The sequence below is a fragment of the Pygocentrus nattereri genome, chromosome 10, assembly GCF_015220715.1.
Source record: "Pygocentrus nattereri isolate fPygNat1 chromosome 10, fPygNat1.pri, whole genome shotgun sequence".
In the NCBI taxonomy this organism is placed as follows: Eukaryota; Metazoa; Chordata; class Actinopteri; order Characiformes; family Serrasalmidae; genus Pygocentrus; species Pygocentrus nattereri.
In genome coordinates, this window is record NC_051220.1 from 20,085,820 (window position 1) to 20,102,784 (window position 16,965).

A 16,965-nucleotide genomic window follows, 5' to 3' on the forward strand; every position below is an offset into this window, starting at 1 on the left:
CTGATAGTGTAGTGTGCCTGATTTAGACACCTGATTTACACCTGACATTTAGACATTTATAAGGTAAAGCTATAAAGTATAAAAGGAAGAAATTATGCTTATTTTTCAGAGGTTCCTTAAAACATTAACCATTACTGCCATTTCTTTTTTACATTTGAATATTATTCTACAAATAACTGCTTTTCCAAAAGTGTCTGTCTGCCTGTCAGTTGATCTATTACTGTCTAGTTATAACTTTGTCTATCCATCTGTATCTGTCTATCAGCCTGTTTATCTATCTATCTATCTATCTATCTATCTATCTATCTATCTATCTATCTATCTATCTATCTATCTATTTACATACTTCTCTGTCTTTCTGTCTGATATATGTCTATCTAGTTGTCTGTCTATACATGTCTGTTAGCCTGTCAGTCTCTGTCTATTACTCTATCAATCTGATCTGTCAAATAGATCTATCTGTTTACCTACCTACCTACCTATATCTACACTGCTCAAATAAATAAAGGCAACACTCAAATAACACATCCTAGATCTGAATGAATGAAATATTCTCATCGAATACTTTGTTCTCTACAAAGTTGAATGTGCTGACAGCAAAATCACACAAAAATCATCAATGGAAATCAAATTTATTAACCAATGGAGGCCTGGATTTGGAGTCACACACAAAATTAAAGTGGAAAAACACACTATAGGCTGATCCAACTTTGATGTAATGTGCTTAAAACAAGTCAAAATGAGACTCAGTATTGTGTGTGGCCTCCATGTACCTGTATGACCTCCCTACAATGCCTGGGCATGCTCCTGATGAGGTGGCGGATGGTCTCCTGAGGGATTTCCTCCCAGGCCTGGACTAAAGCATCCGCCAACTCCTGGACAGTCTGTGGTGCAATGTGGCGTTGGTGGATGGAGCGAGACATGATGTCCCAGATTCAGGTCTGGGGAACGGGCAGGCCAGTCCATAGCTTCAATGCCTTCATCTTGCAGGAACTGCTGACACACTCCAGCATGAGGTCTTGCATTGTCCTGCATTAGGAGGAACCCAGGGCCAACTGCACCAGCATATGGTCTCACAAGGGGTCTGAGGATCTCATCTTGGTACCTAATGGCAGTCAGCCTACCTCTGGCGAGCACAGCCCGTTACTGACCCACTGCCAAACCGGTCATGCTGAAGGATGATGCAGGCAGCAGATCGCTCTCCACGGCGTCTCCAGACTCTGTCACGTCTGTCACATGTGCTCAGTGTGAACCTGCTTTCATCTGTGAAGAGCACAGGGCGCCAGTGGCGAATTTGCCAATCCTGGTGTTCTCTGGCAAATACCAAACGTCCTGCACGGTGTTGGGCTGTGAGCACAACCCCCATCTGTGGACGTCGGGCCCCCATACCATCCTCATGGAGTCGGTTTCTAACTGTTTGTGCAGACACATGCACATTTGTGGCCTGTAGGAGGTCATTTTGCAGGGCTCTGGCTCTGGCGGTCCTGTTGCTGGGTTGATGCCCTCCTACGGCCTCCTCCACGTCTCCTGGTGTACTGGCCTGTCTCCTGGTAGCACCTCCAGCCTCTGGACACTACGCTGACAAACACAGCAAACCTTCTTGCCACAGCTCGCATTGATGTGCCATCCTGGATGAGCTGCACTACCTGAGCCACTTGTGTGGGTTGTAGAGTCCGTCTCATGCTACCGCGAGTGTGAATGCAGCACCAACATTCAAAAGTGACCAAAACATCAGCCAGAAAGCATCGGTACTGAGAAGTGGTCTGTGGTCCCCACCTGCAGAACCACTCCTTTATTGAGTGTGTCTTGCTAATTGCCAATGATTTCCACCTGTTGTCTATTCCATTTGCACAACAGCTGTGAAATTGATTGTCAATCAGTGTTGCTTCCTAAGTGGACAGTTTGATTTTACAGAAGTTTGATTTACTTGGAGTTTTATTGTGTTGTTTAAGTGTTCCCTTTATTTTTTTGAGCAGTGTATATCTCTGTCAGTCTGTTTCTGTCCATTTTCTTTTCTATTTCTTTTTCCAGACACAGCACATTTATTAGAAAATCAAAAGACCGTAAAACATCTAGATAACCAAGTATGATGAACTGCACTGGACTCATATAGGAACAGAAAAACATTGAATTTTTCAAGCTTTTTATTATGAGAAACTCTAAAATATGTACATTCTGTGACAAGAAATACTTCCACCTGATCCCTAAAAACAATAGTGTTTCAAGGTAAGATTTGTCCGATCTGTCTTGAAAAATACTTTCATATGAATACAGAAATGCAGATTGCTGCCCATGTCTTTACACTTAATGCTGAACACCACAGAAACTTAGCAAAGTTTTAATTAATCAACAGAATTATTCTCAATATCATTTTGCACCACAAGCTCTATAAATCATCAGAAACATACTAACATTTTGTGTTCACAGACTGATTTGTTGCATACTAGTTTGATCTTCAAGTAGGAATATTTAAGAGAAAAACTGTTAGGATCAGAGGTCTCATCATGGTCAAAAACCCCAGACCTACGTAAACCCACACACTATATTACTAGATATTCATGGGCTGGTAATGGGACACTCGTAGACAGTACTGCTTTAAAAGATGAAACATTATGAAGACACAGCCAGGAGAGAGGCTGAAAAACAAGATTCATGCATTCGTGAAATGGGTTACCAGCTTCAGCCCTGCAGTGCAGGAATCTAGCACAGTTTGCTGATTTCCCTGATTAAACTTATCAGGTAATTACCAGATGTAGTAGTAGGGGCAGAGTTTGAGCTGGTCGAGTGTACCTGGACCTGACCAGCCATAGCGACCTGTTTCCAATGGACATTTCTCTGCAAACCTCAACTGACCCTCTGTTTTTTTCATCTCTTGGCGCAAGCTTGGAACTTAGTTGCTGACCACCAAGTTGCACATGGTGCCATTAGCCAATCAGAGTTTCATGTCATTGGTTTGGTGCAGGAAGAATGTACCAAAGAAGCAAAGATAGAATAGAGTTCCAATTTAAATCTCGCTAATGAGTTAGGTATACTGGAAATCAGCTGGGAAACTGTGATGGGCTCCAGTCCTCCAGGCCTACACTTGGGCCAGACATGTCAAACTGGGTTCTGGGCCACAGCTCTGCAGAGATTATCATTTGCGCTCATCTGAAGCTCAAAATTCTATTCATTGCTGTATTCCATAAGCTATGATACATGCGCCAAGAGAAGATAGGAAAGATACTCAAGTAGTGGTAGGTTTCTGATTGGAACAACTTTTGATGACTTTGATGCAGTCTAGAAACACAGCCCACCTAGACTGCAGCCTGGCTTTTGAAATGCTGCTCATGAAAGCGAACAGTAAACTCTGCAGTGCTGTGGTCTACGAGTCTGAAATGGAATCCGAAGTGAGTCAAAAAGTAAAAAGACACAGCGAAAAGAAAAATGTCTTATGTGTCTGGCAGGAGTCCTACGGTCTGTGAATGTGGGCTGGGGGTTGGTAATTTCATTTTGTTTTTAACCCAGACTGATGTGGGAGAGGTAGTCAATCTTGTGTCTGGCTTTCATCACCACTGGACTACAACAGCTGAAGGTGTAAGGGCAGTCTGTAAAGGCTAAAAGCCCTTGTGGTTTGTCACATGGTCTATTTCTGCTGTTGTAGTGTGAGTACAGTTGTGGTGAAGTAGTGCCACATGACCTTTCCTGCATTTCAAGTTTCTGCAGTTGGATCTACAACACTTATTACTACAGTTATTTCCCCAGTGGCCCATGCATTTAGTTATTATCTGTAGTCTTATAGGATTGTATACAATTGCATTCTGGAAAGGGTGACTAAGCTACCATACATCCTGCTATGCTTTCTTATTACTAGCTTAGTTCACTGTGGGGACTTCGCTCATGAGTCATAACCAGCCTTCAGCACACTCGCCAAGGGACATTACACCAGTCATCAGTTGCATTGTTATGTCTCCATTTGTGCTAAAAGCAAAAGGCCCACACAAACAAGTGATTAATTTCACATCTTCAGCTGAGAAACAAAGCATGAGCACAGCACCATTCTTGGCTAAAGACAGAGGCAGCGAGTGCGCTAGCTGAATTCTGTAAGCTTTCTTGGATGCTGGCTGTCATTGCAGTTGGGTGTGACTGTAGTTCATTCGTATTCCTTGTGCACTTTGAACAGTCTGCCTTAGCTGAATTTCTTATCTGATGAGAGCAACACTATGTAAGTTTACAGGAGGATGTTAAATATCTGTGCCTAAACTTTTAGTAAAGCAAGGTACCTCTTCAGTTTGATGATAATGGGTTTTTGGTTATAGACCTCTGAGGTTCTGCTTCACTTTGCAATTGGAGACATTTCCAAATCAGGAAATCTGGGCTGAAGCAGTTTTTGTTAATGGAGGAAAAAAGAGTAACGCTTTGCCCTGTCACACCCGGAGGTCAAGAAAAAACATTCCAAGGGTGACACATTTTCTTCTATGCACAATTTCACATATCAATGGGTCCTTTGAATTATGAGCTCAGTAAGTATTGCTAACAAATAAGCTAACAGTCCAGTGTATTTAAATCATGTGGATACATCCATTTTAAGGTGCTGTGGGAATGATTTAGGAGAATCCATTAGCAGAATGGAATATTGTATACAATACCACATTTTCATTCATGTATAATCACTTGTAACTATGAACTGCTGTGTCTTTCGTTAGTTTAGAATGAGCCCTTCATATCACGTAGGGAGCAGATCTTCTTCCAACAGAGGCCGTCATGTTGCGCTGTCATGTTTCTACAGTAGCCCAGAAAGGAGAAACCAAACACTGGCTCTAGAGAGTGCCTGTCGTGTTTTTATGGTGAAGTGGCAGCTTGAATTTGGTGGCTCTGTTGCACACATTGGAAGACTCCCGGTGCTGGCTAATCATTTTGTTAGTTTGAAAACCAAAATTTTGACATTTATTTAGCACAATAAAAAGCAAGGAAGGCATCAAAGAAGAGGAAACTTGCTGGCCATCATAGGTTGTACTACATGTTTGGAAAGGGAGGGGTATTCAGTTAGTTGCACCGCTACTTCACCGCTAGGTGCCACAAAATCTTACACACTGCTCCTTTAATTAATGTGACGTACAAGTAAGGATTTTACTGTAACTATACATTACAACAACACTGTTACAACACATCATCTCCTCAAACTGTGGCTTCTCACTGTCAAGGCCGCTACCACTCCTGACCAATCTTGCTGTTTTCACATGGTATTGTGGTGAGGTTATGTTGCCAGTTCCGTGTGCAGGAGTGTTAGCTTGCATGTAGCTTGCATATTCGGGGGGAAACGCACACAGAACACAATGTACAGATTTTTGAACTTGTCAATTAACCTCCAAAACAGAGTGGTAAGTACCATTTACTTCCATTTACTGAGTTAAAATAAAGTTTCAAAGCGCCTAAAGCCATTTTAACTAAAAACTGAAGTATATAGTTTTGAAAAGAAGTTTTAACATATCTTTAAAAACTATCAAAATAATAGTATAACAATATTGTGTTCAAGTGATTCAGAAACAAGATTCACATGCTGTGAAAAATGCATTTAAGTTACTTTTCTACATTTAAGTTCTTTAGTCTCATTAAAGAGTATGTAACACAATGACGAGTGGAGGATGCTTATGAGAAGAGTAATGTTTTGTCCAGTTAGAAGCTTCACATAATGTGCTGATATTTGTATTTTTTAGATTATTTCAGCTTTACAAAATCTGGTTACATGTGGCACTTGAATCTGTTTCCAGTTCAGATCTTATCTGGATAAACTTTGGCCCACATTTCATTCACACTTTTCCCTAAAATGCACCCAAGTCTGGTCAGATGAGGTCTGATTGTACTTTAAAGCATGTGAACACATTTTGTTTCTGTTTTAATTTTGTTTACTCTTTTCCCGTTTCGATACGAGTGTATGAGTGGACAAGTTTGGTTTGGACGCTTTCATCTCGCTAGTCAGTACTCAGCGGAGACGTTTCTGCTCACGTAACTGTAGGCCTATATGTCTATATGGATCATGAAAACTTAGTCAGTTTACATTTGTGTTGTATAAGTATGTTGTATAAAGCAAAAGACTTTATTTTTCATAAAAAGCAGAGACAGTTCCTCTACCAATAGATACCAATAGATGCCATTTTCTGTGACATCAAACGGTTGTTCTGTCTTTTCTACTGAGCGAGGAACAGTGAGCTAGGTAGGATTTAACACACTAAAGGTAGGATTTAACACAATATGTCATTCAGCCTTTCCAAACCCAACAAAACTTTGAGTGTCTTATTTCCGTACCATTGACTCCATTGCAACCATGTGACATCATCACAGTGTGACAATGGCAACGTCCTATAAACCAAACTTTTTAGTCTAATATTATTAAACAATGGCAAATAAACCAAACTAAAAAGTATTATTTGTCATTGTTTAATAATATTAGACATACATTATTTTAAGGTATATCAGTCTTAACAGCCCAGATTCCCTTTAAAGGTGTTTAACCTGCGTTATTCTGATCGGAATGGGCTACAGTGAAGTGAAGATGAAAGACACAGCAGTATTGCTTTCTTTTTGCTTTTTTGTGTGTCACAGTGGCCACACTTCCAAACGGTCTAAAGTGTCCCTTCCATTTTTCAACAATTTTTCACAGTTTCTCAAAAGGGGTGGAGTTATCTGAAACTTGGGGGGTTCATTACTCATGCATCGATTTGCTGTTTCCGAGGTATTTTTAAATGCTTCAAAGTATATTTGTGACAAATCTATTTTTTACTTTACTATTTTAATCATTAACATTTAGTTACTATTTGCTTTTTCGTGTTGTAGTTCGCAGTGTCTGTACTGCTTCATGACTGGACACACTTCTGCATTTCCCACAAGGACCCCAAAAGAAGAACAGCAGCTATCACGCTTCAGTTCCTATTCCGATAGACGCTGGATGTAGTAAGAAGTTGCACTGCGGTTCTTTACGTTACTCAGTACTTCAGTAGTGTTTTGAATTGAACTTCCACTCAAGTTCTTTTACTTTTGCTTTTACTTTAATGTGGCTAAAGTATCAATACTTTTACTTGAGTATGGGTTCTACTCCTGTTAACCACAGAGGTGGTCATGATTATTCATATTTCCTATGAACAAAAATAGATCGGACCCAAGGCTCATCAACACGCTAATCACTAACTACAAAATGACAGCATGTTCTCAGAGGTCTATTGTACATTGTCGGCTGCCTGGTCTTCACATGGCCTGACAGTGTAATTATAGTGTTGATGATGGAGGTCTGATCGTTCGAATTGAGGCTGCTGACAAACAGAGGTACTGAATGTTGCCTATGTTTTCTGTAAATTATCATGAGAATTTCTATCTAATATCTAAAAATAAGAGGCTCTAAATTCAATTCATGACCAGCTCTGCTGGATGATGACTCATTTTAAGAGGCGAGTGGAGACAAACAGCTGATGAGTCAGAATCTGCTCTGACTATACAGACTGAGTGACTTTACAGTTCAACATTGTAAATAAGGGAATCGTCACATCACATCTGTCCATAGCACACTGCAACAGGGTCCATCTGTCCCCTAAAGCTCTTTGAGAGACTGGAGAGTAGGTTCGTTATGAACACTCTGTGTGAACACCAAGTTGTGTACACTCTGTGTTTAGTGAAGCAAGGGTATGAAGCAGATTGTCAAGGCCCCATAAATATCCATCCTCTCGGTTCCCCTCCTCCCAGGGTCTGCAGTGGTCCAGTATCTGTCCTTCTGGTAGAGCCGTGGTCTTCCCAAAGTCAATGAGCCAAACATCAGCTCGCTCTGTGTGGTCGTGGATGAACAGCAACGAACTCCCAATGACCTTGAAAACAAAGCGTTTTGGAACATGTTTTTTGAGACGTTTGTGTTCCTTGGCAGCGCCTACCTCAGCGCTTTGTTGTGTGGTGTGTATTCGGTTTCAGATGCCTTGTGTCAGTTGGAAATAAGCTAGCCTCTGAAAACAATAACATGTAATCGAGGAACAAAAGCACAGGAAAAAAATTGTTTACCTCGTGTTTCATGAAGAACTCTGAAGCCTTTAGAGTCTGTCTGATATCCTCTAGCCTCCTAATGTAGGAGCTCTGTAAGAGGCAGACATGAGGGAGAAACTCAGCATGAAACAATAACTACGCTGAAGATGTTCAGTGGCCATGAAGAATAAGCACAGCATGTGTCCTCATTAGACAAAGCGGTTTTGTAAATGCGACCTATTTGTTCTTAACTTTGCTGTTTTTTTTGGTGATGATATCTTTCTGCACATTTTCTGTACCAGCTCTACACTTCAACAGTGGTCAGAATTATGGTCTTTATCAAGTTTCCTGTCCTATTTCTAACCCCCCGTAACATGTATTTCAAATGTATAAAAAGACTGGCCAATGGTCAACTCACCTCATGCTAAAATATTTTATCTTTTAGAGCTTGGTTAGATATAAATAGACTGGTTCTACCATGATATGAAGACATTAAATAGATCTAAAATGAAAGAAAGGGCAATCTATAGTGATCACTGTAATATTTGTCCAGGCCATAAAATCAGAATACGATGCATATGGAGTAAACTGACCAGAATTTTGGTAGTAAAATGTGTAGGCTTTAAATTTAAATATAGCTCTTGCCCTTTAATCTGATGTGGGAGAAGATTGGTTAGAATGTCAGTGTGGCTGTAGCAGCTGACTAAACAGGTTGCACTGGTTGTACACACAATTATGTTTCCATTCCTGCTGACAAAGTCCATGAAGACCTGTGTGACGTCCTCCCTCGAACGTGTCTTCTTAAAGTCTGTGTGACAGGTTCCATCTGCCTTCTGGAATAGAAATCAGGTGAAAATTTAACATTGTAATCAATATATATATATAAAGTAATTTTGCATGTGTTTTTCACTTTCACTTAGAAAATCAACAAAACATCATTTTCACAGGGGTGCCTGAACCTTTCCATATAACTGTATATACATACCGATAACTGACAAATTAAAGGAAAAAACAACACTACCTGTCTTAGTAAGGTGCTGGACCAACACAGCATAGATTCTACAAGTCTCTTGCACTGTGTGGGTGGAATAAAACACCATTCGTTCAAGAGATATTCCCTCAGGTAGTGTTCTGGAGATGGTAGAGGTGCTCGAAGGTGGAAGAGAATGCTATCTAACATGTCACTCCAAAACCTCCCATATATGTTCACCTGGGTTGAGACCAGGTGACTACAAAGGCCACAGTGTATGATTTATATTAGTGTTTCTCACCTCTGATCTTGGTGGCCCACTGCCCTGTGTTTTTTTTTAGTGTTTTTTTTTATGCAAAAGACCAATTAGATTGTTGTTGTGAGCAAAAAAAGAACACTTATCATGCTCTTAGTCAAGTTACACACACACACACACACATCTAGTGCCAAATTATTATAATGGCTGAAAACAATGGATGGGAGTGGGAGAGAATGTTGGTTATGTTGGTTAAAACAAAATGTTTTTAAAAGAATATTAGGTCAACCACTTTTGCTTGTGTTATACACCCAACAGTTGGGTTATACACCCAACAGGCTATGACTCACTTGGGTCTAAAATGCAGCGCTGACTTTAACTGTGCATACTGCAGATTTTTCTGCAAAAAGCTCACATGGGTCTTTGCTATACTCAAAATATTTTAAAGTTGTGTTCTTTGGTATTGATCCATTATGGTTTTTAGTAGTTGTAGTTAAACAGTTCTGAAATCTGGAAGAGATGCAGCCCCCTCAGCACCCCTGCTTCCTGTGATCCTGTCTGTGCTTCAATAATGAATCCTCTTTCAAAGTCAGTTAGATATTTCCCTGTTGTGATCTTGATCTAAAATCAAGGTCAAGTGGGCCTGCTCAGCATTTTTACAAACGATACAGAGCATTGTAGAATGTTAATTGCTCAACTGTATCCTGTACATGTGTCTGAAAGCATTTGCACTTGTTATATTTCTCCACTTATTAATTCAGTTTTTTCCTTTTATTTGTCACCCATCTGTAAATATATATCTTACAGTAATACATTTCCTCTCTGAAATGCAAAGTCATAAATGGTTTCTGCTTGTTGGAAGGAATAGACACAGTAATGACTTTGTGTCAGATGGCGATCGTACAATTATTGGACGTTAATATTTGCAGCATAACCTTTATGTTGACATTTAGGCCAACATGAACTGAATAATTAATTCCACTGTATCCTGTTTGTACCACACTACTCCAGCAGGGAAAGCACCCTCATCACATGTTTGTTTCCTGTCTGTGCAGGTTAAGAGAGTAATTATGGATGGAATGGAGCTTGAGCATAGCTATAGTTCACTAAACCATTTCTATTTCAGATGGATGATTTCAGTTAATCCATATCATTATTCCATTTGTATTTTCTTTATTACGTCAATTAGGCAGCAAAAGTAGACCTACACTAGTAAGCAATTTCCTCCGAATCTTTGGAACTCTAAAAGTGTGGGGTTCAGAAAGTAGGTATGATATGTCCTGCTGTCCCTAAAGGAAACTACCCCCTTTGGTGCAGGTACCTTGATGCCCTCGATGCGGAAGCCCAGCGTGTTGGTAGAGCTGAGGCTTTCCCTCCACTGCATGTAGCGTGGTTTGGTCACAGCCTGCTGCTTCTGCTCCTCAGGGGTCGGGGCCTCTCTGTCCACCTCCAGCATCTTATTATACAAATCCCTGCGCAACTTGGGCTTCTCCCGGGCCCGCACCAGCTCATCCTCCAGATACGTCCTGACAGAAGAGGAGAGAAAAACCCACAGGGAGGCATGAGTCACTTAACGGCATGCTGCTGAGAAGAAGCCTGACAAGGCCTGCTGAGCAATCTGGCGCAGCTTTTTACAGCAGGTAAACATTTCATGCCCAACACTTCATGTTGACAGCTATTAGTAACATTTTACTATTTACTACTCCATTAAGTGTAGATAATTTTTTTTGTACAAAACAAAACTGTAAGCACAACAATAACTTTCCATTAGATTCAAATCACAGTAAATATGTTGTAATTAAAAAAGGTGTTAACCTATCAATTGAATGTAGAATCTGCACAAGGGGTGAGGCTAAGCAACTGCTAGGAAGCATTTTTATCAGGGCATTTTTACTGTATGAGGACATTAGGACTTTGAGCAGGGAAGAAGAGATGGGTTCGCTATCCAGTCTGCGGCAACATTTTGTGCTATAAGCTTCTAAATCAACCAAAACTGGTATGTACCTGAAATATCATGGCTTCTGCTGGTTGTTTTGTCTGCTCAGAGTGTGGCATGTTTAGTTTAACCCCCTTTTCCGCCTCTAGTGATAATGATAGTGGCTGTGTTTGTGCAAAGTGCCAGCTAGTTAGCTCTCTGGTGGAGAAGGTGGACCAGCTAGAGGTGCGCATCTGGGGTTTATTAAGGGATAGACAACAAGATTCAGTGTTAGCAGCTCCGGGTGCCCTAGGGAGAGTTAGCACCCCCTTGACTCCGGCATTAGAGCCCTTACAGCGGGGTGAATGGGTGACCACTTGGCAGTCTAGCCGGAAAGCTAAGGCTAATGCTAACGCTGAGGCCAAAGCTAGCCCACCAGAAAACCATGCTCCTCTGATTCGCGTGTTTTCCCCCGCTCAGTGAAGCACCCACTGTGGAGCCTGTTAAAAGTATTCTGGTTAATGGAGACTCGATTGTCTGAGACGTGAAATTAGCTACTCCTTTAGGGGCACCAGCAGTAAGAGCTAGATGGTTATCGGGAGCCAGAGCGCCGGACATTAGTTGCAACCTTAGACTGTTAGCTGATAAGAAATATTCGAGGATAATCATTCATGTAGGGGCTAATGATATTCATCTGCGGCAGTCCTAGATAACTAAGGGTAATATTAGAGAGGTGATTAAACAGGCCCAGATGATGTCCGATGCCGTAATCTGCTCTGGCCCCATCCCAATGCAGTGTGGTGCAGAAACCTACAGCAGGCTTTCATTGTTAAACTGCTGGATGTCCAAGTGGTGTTCCGAAAATCAAGTGGGCTTTATAGATAATTGGTTGCGTTTTGAGGGCAAGCCTGGTCTTATAGGTAGGGATGGTGTCCACCCCACGCAGGAGGGTGCTGCCTTACTTTCTTGCAGCATAGCTCATAGTATTTTAGTTAGTCGGCAGAGTAGTGTAAACAGCTGCTGTCCAGAGCCGGGACCAGGCCTCAGAGAGACAGGCTAAACTGCGAAGGATAAATCCGCCTTGAGGCGTCACCCAGGTTCAACTTTATTGAGACTGTGTCTTTACCCTGAATTAAAACTAAATTTAATCATAGAAAAACTCAATCAGCCCATTTAAACAACCTAATCAACATATATCCATGTTATGATGATGGATATAAAACAAAACACAATTGTAGAAAAGAGCCTGGAAACTTTTCACCCACTCCCACAGCTAGAGCTAGAGATTATTTCCTCTGCAAATTGGACAACCTGCACACTCTATGCAATTCCCTCAAAATTACTCAAAGAAGTACTGCCAGTCATTATAAACCCTCTTTTAACTATAGTAAACCCGTCCCTTAGTCCGGGCTATGTACCCAAAGCTTTTAAACTAGCAGTTATCAAACCTCTGATCAAGAAACCAAATCTTGATGTCTAATTACAGGCCTATTTCTAACTTACCATTTATATCAAAGATCTTAGAAAAAGCTGTGGCCCAACAACTTAGTTCATCTCTACATAAGAACCATATATATGATATGAAAAATTCCAATCTGGATTCAGGCCACATCACAGCACTGAGACAGCTCTAGTTAAGATAACTAATGATCTTCTTGCTTCTGATCAAGGCTATGTATCCCTGTTAGTGCTACTTGACCTCAGCGCAGCTTTCGATACAATAGACCACAAAATTCTCCTAGAAAGGTTAGAAAACATGGTTGGAATCACAGGGACAGCCCTATCACGGTTCCAATCTTACCCAACAGAACAATATCAGTTCGTCAGTGTAAACAATTTATCTTCCAATTATTCAAAAGTGAGATTTGGAATTCCGCAGGGCTCTATTTTAGGACCATTATTATTTACTCTATACATGTTACCGTTAGGCACATGTAACCATGGCATTAACTTTCATTGTTATGCAGACGATACTCAACTGTACATATCAGCCCAGGTTGATGACAAATACAGATTAAAGAAAATAGAGGACTGTGTAAAAGACGTATAAGGCTGGATGTTACAGAACTTCCTCCTACTAAACAGTAATAAAACAGAGGTTCTCCTTCTGGGTCCAAAATTAGCAAGAAATAAATTACCAGATCTAATTTTAAATCTCGGGATGGGCTCCAGCATCCCCCCGCGACCCTGACAGAGAAGCGGCTTAGAGGATGGCTGGATGAATTTTAAATCTCGTTGACTTTCCAGCCACACCTGGCTCAGCAGCAAAAAAACTTGGCATCATAATTGATTCAGATTTATCATTCGATCAACACATAGGCAGCATCACTAGAACAGCTTTTCTATATCTTCACAACACTGCCAAGATAAGAAATGCCCTGTCTCTGCGTGATGCAGAAACACTAGTACATGCTTTTATTACATCCTGGCTAGACTACTGTAACGCACTACAGTCAGGATGTACGAGCAGGAATCTAAGCAAACTTCAACTAAAACGCCGCAGCCAGGGTCCTCACTAAAACTAGAAAATTTGATCATATCAGTCCAGTGCTATCATCACTTCATTGGCTGCCTGTTAAATTCCATATTGACACATGGACACAGGGAATTATAGTAAACTGAGACGCTGGTGCTGTCGTCCCGCTGTTCGCATGCGGTCACTCAGGTTTGTGGATGGTGGAGCAGAGGGATGCCAAACTGTTTCAGAGTGCTCTCGTGTCTGTGTGTCCTTCTGGTTCTCTCCTTTTAGTTAAGCTGTCATAGTCAGATCTGCCGGAGTCATTAGCCACACTCTGGAAATGTTTACATCCCCTGTTTTACATACAAACAGACAGAATAAAACTAATTCCCTCTCCCTTTTCAGAGTATACAACCACCCACATATCTGGCCGGACACTGAAGGACGACTGACTGTCGAGCCCTCTTGCTACCTACTTCAGACCAGCTGCCCACGCCCCAGCTACCGCCACCTACCTTGGACTAGCTGTCCACCCTACACTGATGTTTTCATAGACTCCTAGCTATTACTACTACTAATACTACTGCTATTAATATTAGTAGTATAATCACTTGTAGGTAGCATGTCTTCAGAGGAGGATGCGTCCCCCCTGGAGATCCTGGTTCCTCCCAAGGTTTCTTCCTCAGTTCTGAGTGAGTTTTTCCTTGCCACTGTTGCCCACCAGGGGGTTTTACATTCTTGCTAAAACTTTGTCTTTTCTGGAATTCTGTGAAGCTGCTTTGTGACAACATCCATTGTAAAAAGCGCTACACAAATAAATTTGATTTGATTTGATTTGAGTCTAGAGCTGAAAAAAGGTTACATTGGGGTTGTTTAGTCCTGGTCCTGGAGATCTACCATCAATCTAAGACACCTGTTCCATTTAAAGAGGGCCTTCAGGGGCATCTGAATATTAGAGCCAGGTGTGTTGGATTTGAACTCTCCAAGGTAGTACACATTTAGGACCAGAATTGAGTACCCCTAGGTTTGCATAAATCAGTTAGATCAATCAATTCAGTACATAATCATTGTCTTGGTTCTTTGCATTACCAATTCCTATTCTTATTCTTACTGGTTAGTGTTCTTTAGTTAGCTTTAATTAAACATATTTTACCTCTCTAGAGGTTCACATATGCAGTGTTCACCCCTCCCAGGATTCACTGAATAGTACCACCATTGCTGTAGAAGTTATGGTAAATATATGCATATCTTTCTTTAGAATACACCTATTGTGTTACAATCTTTTGGATGTGATACACTAAAAACAGTCCCAGTGGTGAGTCATTAAACTCAAATTTTTAGGTTGTTATCTGCAGGGTTGGAAAACACTAATTGAACTTCATTGCTATACTTTCATATTATTTTGTGAGCAAAGGAAACAGCCCATAACTAGGTTAATTTGTCTTTTTGCACAGACCAGTTCTGCCCACTTCACCTCATCACATTCAAAGTATAGTCCTCGCTCCATACTTCCACTTTTAATTAACACTTTGGACCAAGTATCCATTATTTCACTTAGGTATAATTTCTCCATACTTTTTTACACCCCTGGTTTTTCTGAAGGCAGTAAGAAAAGAGTCTATTATGGACTGTTGCAAATAGGATGGTCAGTCATAAGTGGACTGTGGCCAGGGGCAGAGGCAGGTAGTGACTAGTTACATTTACTCAGGTAAATGTACGTAAGTAAGATACTGATGGATTTGTACTCTCCTGAGTAATTTTAAACTATAGTACTTTTATTTCTACTCAAATATATCAGTAAGTAAATCTACTCACTGTTTCCTCTACTTGTTGCTTGTAAGTAATTTATATTTAATGACTAATTCCTCTTCTCATTATGTTTTATTGGTGTCAAAACCTGTTCAGCTTTGTGATTGGTCACATCTCTGTCTGTGAAGCTTTAGCATTTTATTTTAGACCAAAAGGATCTGAAAAAGAGAAGAACTGAGCCTAACAATGTTCAGTTCCTATACTGATAGATGCTGGATTGTGTAAGATTGAAAAATCTTAGAAGAGTTCATTCTTACTTCAGAAAAAGCCACCACTTGTAAGACTTACTGTGAGACTGGCTCTAGTTATAACTGTAACTTGCCTAATATGGACAAAATAAAGTCTCATTAAAATCAGATGAAAGAAATTAGATCTATAATAGAGAAAAACAGGAAATCAGTCAAATTTCACCAGAACACGACCAGAGGGCCAGCAGTGGTACCTTCCATTATTTGCAATGATGTAAAGTATTTCATATGGTCAACCTTAAAACTCTCAATAATGTAAGAATGTATTCAATTACCAGATAAACCTTATTACATTATCGGTTTAGACAGTGTATTACATTTTTGGGCAAGTTATTATATTATTTGGATTTATGACATTTTTGACCAAGTTAAGTGCAAAATCTTACAACATGATTGTTTACATTATTGAGTTCTAACTCATGGGTGGACTAAGACATTCCACTGCAGTTCTGCAAGTTACTCAGTACTCAGTATTACTCAGTACAGTTTTCAGACCTGATACCTTTTGAACTTCTTGAGTTGTTTTTTGGGAAGGTACTTTTACTTTTGCTTAAGTCATTACTTTTACTTGAGTATGGATTTAGGCTACTCCACCCATCTCTGGCCTGGAGCAAAAGTTTACAGTTAAAAAAATCACTGCATTCACAGTGCAGTCAAAGGTCTACTCACAACAGTTGAGATGTTGAGAGGATATGTACAGTAGCAAAGTATCACACTTACTAATAGATGTTGTGAAATTTTAGCCTTAAAAATGGGCACATTGACTAGAGCCATGGTGCTGGCTAAAACATTTACTGGAGACGGTGATTACTTTAAAGACTTTAGAGTTATTTTTGTGCTGCTTTGAGGTTCTTATTTATTGGTGTTTCAGTGTGTGGCTTTCAGTTTCTCTTGAACTTTTTTTACTTCCTGTGTGTGAAAAGAGGAAGTCAACAAGGGACTCCTCAGACAAAATGTCTGTAAGTGTGTGTCTGAGATGTGTGAGAAGTGTGTGAGAAGGAAGCCCTCAGGGACGCCCCGCATGCGCGTGTGTGTGTGAGAGACTGTGTGGAGGCACGGAGTACGTGTGCTATACAGGAAACATGTGGCTGAGTTGTTGGCTGTGAAGGGCCTCTCTCTTCATGAGCTTTAGCCCCACCCTCGGCCTCCACAGGAAGCAGACCGAGTGCCTAAACAGGTGTTTAGCAGATTGAAGCAACACGCCACACGCAGACTTCTACACTCACACAAACATACACCCCAACCTGACTCATTGTACACTGTGTTACAATTAGCATTACATTGTCAATAGTTAATTCATTCCATAATCCACAGATTCACATCTTTAATATC

The 16,965-nt window shown here is 40.6% G+C and overlaps 1 protein-coding gene across 2 annotated transcripts in view; it reads right to left on the reverse strand.

The window, feature by feature from the left end:
• Positions 1-2,126: 2,126 nt before the first annotated feature.
• Positions 2,127-16,965, reverse strand: part of itpka (inositol-trisphosphate 3-kinase A) — a 33,860-nt gene continuing 19,021 nt past the window's right edge. For both annotated transcript variants that reach the window (XM_017713452.2, XM_017713451.2), the window contains exons 4-7: positions 10,525-10,729; positions 8,709-8,810; positions 8,017-8,088; positions 2,127-7,829 (exon numbers count right to left, since the gene is read on the reverse strand). In XM_017713452.2, coding sequence (XP_017568941.1) covers positions 7,593-7,829; positions 8,017-8,088; positions 8,709-8,810; positions 10,525-10,729 — 616 coding nt within the window. In that variant the 3' untranslated portion in view covers positions 2,127-7,592. The remainder of the gene's footprint in view (positions 7,830-8,016; positions 8,089-8,708; positions 8,811-10,524; positions 10,730-16,965) is intronic.